The 14,266-nt window shown below is 36.3% G+C and overlaps 1 protein-coding gene across 1 annotated transcript in view; it reads right to left on the reverse strand.

The window, feature by feature from the left end:
• Positions 1-14,266, reverse strand: part of GABRA1 (gamma-aminobutyric acid (GABA) A receptor, alpha 1) — a 41,704-nt gene that overhangs the window by 4,629 nt on the left and 22,809 nt on the right. The window contains exons 6-8 of the mRNA XM_009879794.1: positions 10,291-10,434; positions 4,515-4,667; positions 1,732-1,934 (exon numbers count right to left, since the gene is read on the reverse strand). Coding sequence (XP_009878096.1) covers positions 1,732-1,934; positions 4,515-4,667; positions 10,291-10,434 — 500 coding nt within the window. The remainder of the gene's footprint in view (positions 1-1,731; positions 1,935-4,514; positions 4,668-10,290; positions 10,435-14,266) is intronic.

Consider the following 14,266-nt stretch of genomic DNA (forward strand, 5'->3'; position numbering starts at 1 on the left):
CTATAGATTTAAATGTCATGAGGAATCTGATCCATAGAATGCCCTGACACCAGTCAGGGTCTTAATATTTCATGTCAAATTCAAATTTGTGAAAAATTAATATGATAGCTAATTAGAGGTCTACATTTTATTAAGCTGCGATGCTCTGTTCACCATTAGTTTGCCTTGCTTGCCTTTCCTTTAGTCTGCAGATAATGCACTCTACCAGGTACCAGTATGTCTTTGCTGACTTATATCAAATGACGCAGAAGACCCTTACCTGTTGAGGAATGCAAAGCCATAAATCTTCCAATGTTTTAAACAGGTTTTGAATATTGTATTTATATTGGTGTGGTTTTTTTCTGAAAATATAATTTTCTTTGAAACAAATGAAATGGCTTAGTAACTATGTTAAAAGGTAGGTTATAATAACAAGGCGATATTTGACATTTAAGGATTTGTTCTATTAATACAGCCCACTTTTTACATTAGATATCATTAAGATAGGAGCCCAACAAAGAATCAAAGAAATTATTTTCAATGGAAGTATCATCAGTAACTGAAAACTCAATATTCACCAGCAGTTGTGCAGCTCATTACTGTAAGTTTGGTTTGTTAGTTCACTCATTTGTTCTACAATACTTTTGTATCAGTTGTCATTGTGTAAATGTCCTAATTTTATATCTGTTCTCACTGACTTGTAGCCAAAAAAATTAAATCATTATTTATAGGCATACACTCCTGAATTAAACACATATATTCACATACCAATGAGTAACATCCTTCTCCAAATATTTATTCTGCTGAATCTCTAGTTTGTGAATGTTCATAATAATCAATTAGGCAAGTTAAAACTCTCTTTCAAGATCTCAAAACAAAAAAAAACCCAAAACAAACAAACAAAGAAACAAAAGGAAAAAAGGGCAAAATAAAAAAAAAAAAACCAACCAACCAACCAAATGAGCTTCCTCACAGAAGCAGCTGACATGGTAACTCATAGGAAAGAGGAAACTTTCTCTTTCATCCCCTAAATGTCCTCAACAACTTCTTGAGGCATCTGTGATTTACAGATCAGGTCTGATCCCAGACCAAAGGGAGTCAGTGTGATATCTCTCTATTGCATTCAGGTGGGTATCAGGATTGCACACTCCCAACACAGCTGTTAATGCTTCCCCCAAAACAAATCAATTTGTCCTGTAGACTAAAAAGCAAAAACAATATTTCTATTTTTTAAAAAGTAGGGGAGTGATAGGAGGCAAAAGAAAGGAAAGAAAAAGTCCTGCAGTGATTTATTTCATCATGATCACAGCAGTCCTGCTGAAGTTCATGTTGGGGAGCAACATGCTTTGGGAACTGTCAAATACAGTAGCCACAGGATTTTTCTTCCTACATTTATACCAAGGCATCCACTTTTTCTCTTGCTCGAACACTAGACAATTGATTGCCTTCCCTTAAAAAAAAAAAATTATCTTCTTTATGCTCAGTTGCACAAACCAAAATCTCAGTAAAATTTTAAATTATTAATAGCATTAAATATCATCCATTTTGTCAGAATTAGTTTTTAGGTATTCGATGTCTAAGTAATTATTGTTTATCTGTAGAAATGCTGTGAGCAAACACATGAAGAAACTCTTTTGGAATAATTACTATTCTAAATAATACGAATTTCTAACAGGTTAAAAAAAACAAACCCATATAGTGGCTAAGCATGACACTGTATGACCTGTTGGGATCGATATTAAGTGGTGTTACCTTTTCAGGAACGACACTTTTGCCATCCCATGCGTAGCCTCTCTTTGTGAAGTAATTCACTGTTGCAAATTCGATGAGTGCAGAAAACACAAAGGCATAGCAGACTGCTATAAACCAGTCCATAGCAGTGGCATAGGCCACCTTGGGGAGTGAATTTCTTGCACTGATGCTCAGAGTAGTCATCGTCAGGACAGTTGTCACTCCTGCAAAGCAAACACGTTTAGTGTCTTTAGATCAGTGGCTATATTTTGTGCTTCATTTCTCAGTCGTTAAAATACATGGGAAAGCCTTGTCTTCACCCTTAATTCTTACAAACTTCCCCGTTTAAGTTCAGTTGCTAATTGAGGATATCAGATTTCAAATTCTGTGGAAGTTGCAGGATCTTAAAAACATCCTTTATGCCTTTATTCTTTGATATTGTTATAGGAGAATAATATTTTTGAAGTTCAGATGGAAATAATATTTTGAGTTGTGGACTGGAAACTCCTTTATGCTTCCTGTTATTCAGAGGGTCACTGTTGCTGTTCCTTATTCATGCCCTGCGAATTATACTACAGATGTAGCAATTTAACATTTTTAGTCCTTTCTTGCGACAGTATCTAAATAAAGATATTTAGATAGAAAACTAAAAAACTTGGTTTAATTCAGTTTACTTGGTATATGTTCCTTCAAATGTATACTCCAATGCACTAAGCTTTATGTGATATTACATTTATTCGAATTGATGATTTTACAGATTTCTCTCTTTATTCCCTGATACCCTGAAAATAGAATTTATGTAAGAAAAATGATAATATAATTTGCATTTTTCATATCAGAGCTTCTCACTGCTGATGAACCTTTTCCCTTAGCTGGCCATAGAAAGCAAGCAGGACTGTATTGAACTTGCTCTGCCTGCAGGTGCTTGGGGGAAAAAAAAAATCTGCAAGCGCAGGCTAGACATTTACATCAAATCACATGTCCACAAGTTACCTTGACAGCTGCAATGTCATGTATTGAATGTGTCTTGCGAGTTCATCTTCACTGTTAGTGTTAGTGAAAATGTTCAGTGGTCTAAAATAGGCCAAATAATGAACAATGTATTTACATGCTGATGTGAAGAGCTTGAATTATTAGTGCCTAATGAGGAAGCAATTTCTCTTCCCTGAGAGACAACCTAATCTTGTCTTTGACTCATTACTAGTGAACTTACATTTCTCTTGCGTAGTAGCGAAACAGGACTTGTAATTTTTATTATCTGTGGTACTATGTAAGCTAAAAGATGTAAGTTGTGCTTCTGTGTGTATATGCATTGACGCAAAATTTTCTGAAACGTTGTTTTACTGCCACTAAGAAAAGAAAAAGCTATCTTGATACAGAATAGTGGAGTAAACATAAGACTATTTACTAAATAATTGTTTTCTAAAAGGAAAACTTTCAGAAATGCGTGCATTCTTGAGCTTGTGAAGATAGCAGCTTGAACATCATGCAATATTATATATGATTCATTGTGAGACTAGGAAATTGTCTTCTCCATCTCAGGGCAATGAAGTACAGCATTTCAAACCGATCATCTGACATTTCTTTTTAAATGGAACATGCAAAAAGAGGTAAAATAGTCACAATTTTAATAGCTTTGACTACAGAGGCCCATAAAAGTCACAGGTTAATTCTCAGTTAAGTTGATGATCAAAAATCCAGCACTAATTTTAGATAATCTAAACAGTATTATGTAAATCAAATTCAATTATACTGTGGTCTAAACCATTCTTCTGTAAACACACATCAACAGAAAGCCTCTACTTAAGGTTCATGAGGTCTAAAGCTATGCAAGTTGTGATTGAATTCCAGAGGCGTAGGGAAACTAAAGCACAGCTGTGAAGAATGCCAGAAAAGGTCAATATAACTAGCTGTTGTTCAACAAGAGTTTCAGAGTCTGCATTTCCCAACTTCAGGCCTTGGGACTCTCTGGGGCTTTGCTGGGTCCAGTGTAAATGGGTAGATTCTCTTTGGCAAAGCAGGAGGGCCCGTGGCAGCCTGCCCCACCGCTGCCCTGAGGCAGGAAATCTAGTGTAAGAGCCAACTCGGCTGTGTTCTTCCACGTCCTTCTGCCAAAGGTGTTCACAAAAAAGACTAGGTCACGTAGCAGAAACCTGATGTTCTATTTTCCTTAACTGAAGATTTGTTACTTTTTTTTTTCAAATTATGTACTTGACTTGGATTAATATCTCCAAAGAAAATGCTAGGTTTTTACTTCTAATTTTAAGACAAGCATTTGCAAGCAGTAGTTAAAACACTAGGGACCAACTGTATAAACTTAGAGTCCCTTCGATTGCCTTCTTACTGCATTCCTTGAGCGCATCTGTTCACCACTGTAAGCACAGTAAGTTGTCACTGATTTCAACACGACACCTATAGCAGCAGCCTGCAGAAGGGATTGATGAAAAAGATTTTGAAGATAAGACTCTTCCAAGGGCCTAAGAATGTCAAATGACCAACACCCATTGATTAAAGCCTTTTTTGACAATCCCCACCATGAATGTCATTGCCACTGTCAGAAATGTTTTATTCATATACTTAGTGTTTTGGAAAACTTGAACTGTAATAGACTGTAAAAAGAGACCTGAAAGTATCTTAAGCAATCAGCTACATCTTCACAACGAAACACGTTAACTATTGCATACTGCACTATGTCTAGGTTCATCCTGTTCTCTAATATCATGTTACACATAACTAGTTTTACTATAAAATTTCTTAGACCTATTTGGCTTATGATTTCCAAGCAGTTTATAGGTCTTGCTTACCAAATACAGTTCTTGCTGGAACAGATTCTCTATTAAGCCAGAAGGACACCTGTGACAGTATCACTGTCATGATGCACGGCAGGTAAGTCTGGATGACAAAGTAACCAATCTTTCTCTTCAAATGAAAATGTGTAGTCATAACAACATATTCCCCTAAAACCAAGAAAAACAGGAACGTTAAAGATTTTATTAATATACAAATTAGAGAGCTTTATAGGAAGTATTTTTTCATTATATTCACCCCCATTGTAAAAAGAAAAAAAAAATTCCTCAGATCAAATTGGGTCAGCTCTGAATAAAACATTTAATAAAGCAGGTTCTGAAGTTCCACTAATAATAAAAACTAGACAGTTCTGGGAAATGCTAATTAAATTTACATCTTGTCATCTCTGCTGAGTAGTGAATGAAAGTCTGCATTAACTGGTGGCTGTTTAGGCCTCTTGTGAAAGGTCTTATTCCATTAGAAGATGGAAAACCACTGTAATATACACATGCAAACATCATATAAAGACTAAATCAAGATAGGCACTCACAAGTGTTTCAGTTGGCCCAGGCTTAAGGTGTAATTGTTGATGTGATTGTGTCTGCATTACCACTGTTTGTGCATTATGTACTCTGAAGATTAAGTGTCCCTGTTCTAATCCAGTACTTTGCTAAATGATTATTCTCTCCTGAAGTAAATGGACAATGCAAGAATAACAGAATATTTTCATTAGCACTAAGTTTTTGGGTGCTACAAAACCATATGAGCTGGATATTCTAATTGCGATTGAAATGCATCTTAAGTATTTATATAACTCTATAAGCCTTTCCTGCCAGAGCACAGCAAATAATGCCTTGTTTTCAGATCATTATTTACATCATTGAAAATGGATTTTGAAAAACATTATATTCTCAAAAGACTGGAAAACCTGTTGTTGTGACTTTTTTGGAGTAGATTGATTTTTCTTATTATGAAATAAACATTATCTTAGGAAAGAAACAGGTGGACATGTAACTGAATGGAAACCTTTGTCAAGATTGGAGATGACACGTGAGATTACTGTTATTCTATTTTAAAATGTAGGCAGTTGGAAAGAGAAATTTGCTCTTGTACAGGAAAAGCTTAAATTGGATTGAAAAACAATGTCTAGACATTGACTGCTTATGCACTGAGCATGTCAAATGCCCTTTTCTTTAATTCAGAGTCTAGAAGAACATTCATTTGAACAATCTTGCTCAATGTATAACCCTGAGGAAAGCTTATAAATAAAATGTGACAATACTCCTGGTATGTTTCAATATAAAAGACAGTAGCAAAGGGGGAAAAGAGAATCAATTATAAATTGAGAGGTAAAACAAAGGATATACAGGAAAATTGCCTTCAAAAATAGGACTGGAAGTAGTATAGTGGGCATTATTACTTGAATTTTGCCCGCCTTTCTTTAACTTTCACTGAAACAACCTTCTTTTCCTCTGTATCAGAGATTATGATCTTATAAAGGGTGCCAGCCTTGGCTAGAAGAGCCAATAATTTAATTTTATCTACTAAAATATGACGTGGGAAGCTATTTTAATGCAATCAGATATAGAATGCTCACAACAGTATGTCAGAATTAATTCAGTGATTGTAGATGGCAAGCTAAGAATACAGAGTGAACACACCACTGTACTCTGAAGCTTTATTTAGCTGCTTAAATTATCAAAGTATTTTTAACCTCTGGAAAATGAGAACAAGATTCAAAGCATAAAGGCAATTCAAAAGACAGGGATTACTCTCATCTGTTAAGCATTGCAGCAGGTCTGAGCTGGAAGTCAGCTAAAGGTAATGCCATGAGGGGCGAATCAGGCGACGTATAGGCCTAGAGTAACGCCTACAGTTCAGTTACAAGGCAAAACATGTTTTTAAGTCTCCAGAGTACCAATGGACTGCAGTCATTTATCAGAAAATAGAAGATCTTCGATGAGATTTATTTGAATAACTGCAGGACATGAAAGAACTCCAGTTATTTACTGAATCTTAAGCTTCCCACATTTTGTGGCTTGCTTTAATTAAAAAGCATAGCCACATTCATGATAGCTGCTGACCACTGTCTAACTTCCCAGCAATTCCTCTGTAATTCTGGTTTTAAAGGTTTGTAATTCAGCCATAAAGTCCCCTATAAGCTAAAATTTCAAATAGCTCTTGAGCAACATATTTACTACGTTCATAGTGTCTCGATTACGAGGCTTTCACAAGTTGTAGCACAAGTTGTAGCTTATGCATCTTACATTCTCTTATCTCTTATTCTCTTATGCGAAGAAGTTAGAAAGATAGATATTTCTTTTTAGCTTCCTTGGAATTCCTAAAGTCTTCTACAAATAACTGTGTTTAGCAGATAAAATTGTTTTTCATTTTATTTCTTCCATGAAGTTTAAATTAGTTTATATGTATCAAACAATATGAAGCATTTAAAAGTGGTCACACAATTCCTTCATCTATATTAACTTAATGTTTGGAATGAATGTCCACATTTGAATACTTCCAGTGCTGTGGAAGAGTTTGTGCCTGTGCTCAACACTTCTGTAGCTGTAGTTTTTAACCAGCCCTTAATTCTACAGTATATTACAATCATTGAGTCAGATGCTTAGGTGGTGTAAACTAAGCTGTGTCCTTAGAAGAAAATAGTTAAAAGTCACTAAAGTTACATCAAACCTATTCTGTAAACTATTTGTAATAAACACAGTTTATCAGGTGAGCACCTAAAATTAGTTTGTCACATCAGACATAAGGTTTGAAGTGGGGACTCAGTGGTAGCTATAATAATACTTTTTCTATCACTGTAGGTAGGAAGTAAGGCTTTCCTTGCAATTAATTTAAAACAAAGTATTTCTCATTTACTACTTATGCCATGTAACCCAATAGAAAAACTCTTTAAGACCAGCATCCTCTCAGCAGATTTGCAGAACATCAGAAAAAATAGACCATTGTGAGTATAAATTCTCATGATTCTCAGTGCAAAGCAATGTTTTCAAGGTGGCAAAATAATTCTATGTAAATAGAAACTTGCACAAGACCTTTAAGCATCTGTTAAGGTGCTTACAAAAAAGATAATTTTAAACTCTTTCTGAGTCAATATGAGTCAGTAATTGGGGAATGACAGGAATTTTACATACAAGTAAAAAACGGATGACTGCTTAAACAAAACAGCAACAACAGTAATTATTATTTCATTTACTGAATACTATTTTTAAGCCTGTAGTACCTGTACATTGCATTGCCAGCATAGATGAGTAACTATGCTATAAAAAAAGTTTGTCTTTCAAGATTATTTCATAATAATAATAAAAAAAAACCCCAAACAGTATTTTTAGTTATCTTGTTCTAGATCCAGATATAAGGGTATCAGATGGTCTACTAGCAAAGGAAGAAATCAAAGGGAAAAAAAAAAAAGAGACTAAATGGATTCACCAGATCATTTAGTAGTTTGGAGAATGTTTAGAGTAACACAGTTACACCCAAATTCTTGGAAAATACATGTTTGGAATTCCAGACAACTATAACTATCATCTTAAAATTGCCCAAGACGTTGTAGATTCCTCTAATGATGCACAGAATGAGCTGCACAAGAGCTTTGTTTTCTTGCCTAATAAAGGTGCTGAGAACTCTTAAGCGAAGATTGTCTTTGATTCCTTTTGTCTTTTGGTCAGATGGGTCATCATCCACAACTCTGAAAGTAGGGAGTGCTTTCATAATTTTCATTACACATGTAATATCTTAAAACAGAGATGATCAGAGGACAAAGATGTGCTGGAGGATTCTGTTGAGACTAGTTGCCCACCTACCTGAATGCGGAGAAAAGTGATTATTAACCACTGTTGATCCTCACCATTATTTTGGGGAAGGCAAAGCATTTTCCTTTCCAAAGCAAATCAAGAATTTTTCTGTGAGACATTGAATTTACAAGCAATAAATGTTTCTTCTATGACTGTATATTCTTATCATGTAGTAACTAAAGAGGATTGCAAGTTCGGTGCTAAAAAGATTCTTAAATGGGCTTATTTTTAGTTTTGATAACCATTGTATTTAGGTCTTTGTAATGTTTTTCTGCATCTAGACAATAGCACCTTTATTTCAGCAAGTATTAATTATACTGTATTTAACTGTATAAACAGGCCACGGTAAAGAGTTTCTTAAGGTAGAAAAAGGAGGCAGAATTCAAATCCATGAACTTTCATGGGCAAAACAACTATTTTTTTTGTTCTTTCATGGAAAAGTATGAAGAATTTTTACACTACTTGTTTGCCTTCAGTTCTGTTTAAACATCTAATATCTGTCTGTCTTATTTATAGGGTGCTTCTCACATTACTATCTGGTTACCCTGAACTATTATCTATTTGGTTTAGATATGTTCCCAAGCTTCTGAGTCTCTTCTGATTATCCTGCTGCCCTTATAATGCATCCAGCAAGCAGAGAATTGGTTATGAGTGCAAAAGGGCGGGCACACAGGTGGCTGAGGTCTCTCTGAGTGAGTAGCTTCACAACAGAAAGAGCAAAGAGCTCGAGATCCTTGCAGTTCCTTACAAATCCTATTGACTTCTCAGCAAAGGGAAGCTGGGGTGAATTACTGGCTCCATAAAATTCAATGGCAACATTTCTAGCTGTGGCCAGGCCAAGAGTTCTCCCCTTTTCTTTTTACTTGTCTGATGCATGCCTCTGTGCTCAATAATGGAAGCAGTGAATCTATGGGACAGTTGTGTTGATACTGATCTTACACAAAGTCCTTATTACTGCCATCTCACTTCTTTGATGGTTACATCAACTGAACAGAAGCTTCCAAGCAGTAACCTGAATATTGGTCCACTAGAAACTTTTGACTGCAAGACACTTTCTTGGCTTAATAGAGCATATGAATATATTTTGGCAAGATAAATAAATTCAGACACAAATTAGGCTTCGCCTTAAATCCACTCACTTTTCCTTAAATGTTCATTGACTTTATGAATGACACATTGTAAGTTTGATTTATGCAGGTAGAAGTGTACTTCTCTAGTTCAGTCACAACGTCTGTGCATTCAAAGCAATACAACTACTTCTAATGCAGTGCTGCTTTGGTCCATTGAACAGTCAATCTAGTCAACACTTTGAGCTCTTGTTCATGCCCAATGCTCAGTTTGTTATGGTATTTAGGTCTTTGTGCCCCTTCCAAATTATTGAGGGGGGGCGGCGAAGCAAAGGTTTTTAGCCAGTTTCAAAGTTACAGGTATACAATACTATAAATGTCATCTATCTTTCTGTATCTCCTTAATAGTTTTGGAGTTAAAGCTGGTGCTAGTATTAAGACACCTAAATCCTGTTTGGATGTTCCAGATGGTTTTTAATTTGATGGCATATTTTTTTCATTCTAAATACCTCCTTGAGAAACTATATGCTTGCTTTTAGCAACTTGCTTCACAGCCTCCAGGAACATGATCTTTGAGGATTTGTATTCTTATACTATTTTTTTAAGCTTATATAGCGAGCAGATAATACGATAAGGATATGAGGAGTGCTTCTTTATCATGTAAATTACTGCTTTTTCTGGCTAGATCCGTCACTATAGGAAGCTTTTTAATTGTTCAAATATTTTAACCACCAGTTGAAGTAGGAAAATAATCCTAGGATATGTTATCTTTTCAGAGTCATGTTTTCCTAATGTGAAACTTATACATTGCAATTTACCTCTTTCACTCTTTGATCTTTGTATTTTTTCTCCTGTGTTAAGTTATATTTTGGCAGTTAAATATGACCCCTCCCAAAAAAACCTGTTTCACAGACCTGTACTGGACTGAACGATTCCAGAATCCACAGTTTGTCCAAGCAGATCATATTGGTTCAATCGAGAGCCGTCTTCAGCCACAACCACTGACCTTGCTGGTTCCCGTGTCCATTCGTACACAACCTCTGCTCTGGTATAAGCATCTAATTTAAAAGAAATACATTGCATTTCAGCTTTGCACCTTCTATTGCCATATGGCTTTATCATAACAATGTTTTAAGCAGTAATTTGGATATTAACTTCTCTTTTAATTATCTGTAGAAACACACAACTAGATTAGTGGCACTTTTTATCTATGGGAAATACAACTGATTTTATAGATATATCATATGATTATTAGCTAAATATTTGCTGTAAGGCTGCATTAATGCTAGTCTTCAATGCCATGAAAATCTTTCCCTTACATGATTCCTACCTATGTAAAATCTGAGTAATCAGAAGCAATAGCGAGATGTGGAATTTCATGGGTGTGTGAGCACTCCAACTCTTTTTCTAACTTTTAACTACTATCAAGAAAGATGAGCCCCAGTCCTTTCAATTCGTCATAGCATGGTGTTGTCTGGGCCACTGTAGGAAAGTAAGTCCTTCTCAGAGCGGCTTCAGTGATCTTATCAGCCTGGCGAGAGGTCTCCATTTTGTGTCATCCCCTCACACTGTCCTTGCTCTATAACAGGCATAGCAGATGTTTCTGAGGCTGCCTAGGCTTGAGTGAGTTTAAATCACAATTAATCTCTTTTTTTTTTTTGCTTTGGTTATTTCTGGGAAATACTCGCACTCAAGTTCACTTTTATTTGAGTCTTGAACAAAGCAAAAGAAAAAGACTGTGGGCTCTTCAAACCTGAGTAGTATAGTATGTTACATAGATAATTCAGTAGCATACTACGTATGCCATCCAGGTGTTTTGTGCTGTTATTAGTATGTTATTTATGTTATTTCAGGAATCAAACTATAGATAAGTATTTTTAATCTTCATCGCATTGTAAAATTCTTCTGTGATTTTGCGTAGTCTGGAGTCTGACAGCTCTCGCTCTGAGCAGTTAGGGTGGGAGTTAGTTGTCTACGTGGAGGCATCTAGTGTCATTCTTCACACCTCAGAGTATCCGAGACATGTATGGGACTGAATGTGTGATCAGAACCCACATAAAGCTTGCACCCACCAAAGGCAGCTGGAAGACAGATGGGATATCTTAGGGCATCTAAAATGACACTAGACTCCTACCTACAGCATAAGATTTTCCTTTTTTTCAGGACTGGCAAGCAGGAAAAGGAAAGGGAGGAATCTGATTCCCTTGACCTTGTTTGTGAGTTAGTAATTTCATCATATCAATGTAAGAGGTAACAGTTAGTAATTGAAGAAGTGGTGTGGGATGGAGTGCGCTGGTAAATTAATTGCATGGCATTTGATCCCGCATTATTTATGCGGAAGGGCGCTTTATCCTCAGACTTCATATTCCCCAAACACTAAGATATACATAGCTTTTTGGAATCAATGGTGAATGCAAATTTATGTCTTAATAATTACGACCTTAAAAACAGTGGCCAGAGCAAGTACAAGAATTGCCTGGCTAACCTGGTAATGTAAAGAAAGAGTAGCAATAATAATACTAATTTTCAAGCATTTTACTTGTTCTAGAGCATGAGAGAGCCTAGTTTGGAAGAGAGAGAACTGATTTCCTGAGCTGCTGAGAACTTGGGTTAGAGGGAAGAGAATACGCTCATCAGTGCTGGAAATGAGCTCGCCCTGCCCTGTAACTGCCAGATTTGGTGCTCTGTTTAGCTTCCATCCTCAGCTTCAATTCAGATACTGCATAAGTAGTAACACGGTCTTTTGATCCTATCATTGCGGCTTTCCAGAGTGGCCTTAGTTTTAAACTGACAATCACAGTTTTCTGGTAAGAGTTGAGGAAAGCATCTGCGTTTCTTATTTTGTTTTGTCAATATATGGCTTTTTATTGTTCCAGAATCTCTTTATCATTTGTCACGTGTAATTTCCATTGGAATAACCTCTAGCTTAAGGCACTATTTTGGCAAATCACTTTAGCCTTGGAGCTGGGTCAAACATTTATCAGCCTCTACAGTGCGGACAGAGTCCATAGGAGACATGCAACTCCTCCAATATGAGGCTTTTCTGAATCTAGCTCCAACAGGTGGTGAGTAACAGTGGAGGACATGGAAAAACTCTTATCCAATTTAATTCAAAACAGGGAGAGCTGGGCAAACACTGCCTTTGGGAGCTCCTAAGTGTAATATTGTAGTCTGCACTTAAAGCATGGCTTTCATGAGAATTAAATGTCTTTTTCAGTACATTTTTCAGTCTATTAAGATGATTACAATGAATTGCTTTAGTTGTTGGGACAGAAATATCCCAAATGTATTTAAATATGAGTCCCACTAAAAAAGCGGCAATTAAATATAAGAACTGTTCTTGTGTACAATGGCAAGTCCCATTTTCACATCTTGCTTTGATCCAGCCATTTGTCCAGTGGGAGATATTTCTATTTATATTGATAATTAAATATTGAGGCAAATATTATATAATCTAAAAATTATGACATATAATGTGATGAGAAGGAGGGGAGACATCCAGCTTTAAGGCCCTGTTCTGGAGAGTGAATTGCCCATGCAGTGTTTGCAGTAAAACCATGTTACAGAAGGAACTCTCCATGAGGATCCCAGATTAGAAGCTTGCCTGAATTTAGTAGGGGAACACAAAGTTTCTCTGAAAACTCCTTGATTTTGTCTTATGGCCCTTCCCAGCATTTGAACTTATTTGTTTTGCTAGGACCTGTTTAGGACAGCTGGCATGGTAGCCAGTTAGTGTTCAAAAAATAATGAAAAGAGCCTGTGAAACATGAGGGACCACGCCTGCACTCTAATCTTAGAGTGCCAGTTATCACCTCTGACTTTAGTGTAAGAAATGGTCTTTCAGTCAGAAATACCACTGATTTTTTTGTTCATTTAAGAAAATTATGTATATTATGATAATAACGGTTTGGGGGGGTTTTGCAGGATAAAAAGGAAACCAATTTAGATACAAAAGATACGCAGCTAGACTTGCATGTTTTTTGCTATCTTGTTTTTACCTTGTGATGTGGTTCTGGAGTTGTATTCAAATCCATTTCATCTATCCCTTTTCATTCGTAAATTCTGCATCTCTTATTTAATCGAGGCAAGATCCTTAATAATCCGGAAAGCCGTGCACTTTGTCAATGAAGAGTATACTAATGTGGGACACAGTGGGCCAGAAAGAACTCAATGTAGGGTAAAAAAAAGGGGGGGGGAACTATTGTTCAGACTAGGGAGTGTCTGGTGTTTAGGCTGTGGCTCAGTGATGCACAGATGTGTCTCATCAAGTCTATAAATATTGGATTGAGTAGGTCACATTTGTTGAAAAACTGTTAAGGGTTTAACTTTGCCTTAGCAGGTTTATGCACGATTAGCCATCTTCCCACCTCCCAGGTCCAGCATGCAGTCCGCATAAACACTTCAACGTGCATTTCAAAAGAAATTCAATCCTGCGATCATTCCTGATCTAACTGGGATCTCAGTTGCACAGATCTGTAATTAATCAAGAACCCACTGCAGCTATTTGCCCTATTATTAGCTGGAGTAAGGCTTCCCCCCACCCCCTTCTGTTTCACAGGAGATTTGAAAGGTTTATTGGAAGTGCTATAAGAAAATTTAACATTCAAGGAGTAAACTACTCTTGTCAGTTATACTCCAAGTTTGTATGAGCTTTTTGTTCTCTAAATCTCATCTGGGAGGCTAGGAGCTCTTTAAAGACAAAAGACCAGTCCTTTCCCGTGGTAAACATAGAGCTATTCAGCCCAAAGTAAATTATTGCCCTGTCTGGTAACCTGAAGAATGAATTGCATGTTCTGTTTGTTGACTTCTAAAATAGATCAAGCCACTAAGTATCCATTATCAGTGAAACGACCCATTTCTACTAGAAAAAAAATAGCCATTGAAGAAACA

Source organism: Charadrius vociferus, unplaced genomic scaffold (assembly GCF_000708025.1).
Source record: "Charadrius vociferus isolate BGI_N301 unplaced genomic scaffold, ASM70802v2 scaffold212, whole genome shotgun sequence".
NCBI classification, from domain to species: domain Eukaryota; kingdom Metazoa; phylum Chordata; class Aves; order Charadriiformes; family Charadriidae; genus Charadrius; species Charadrius vociferus.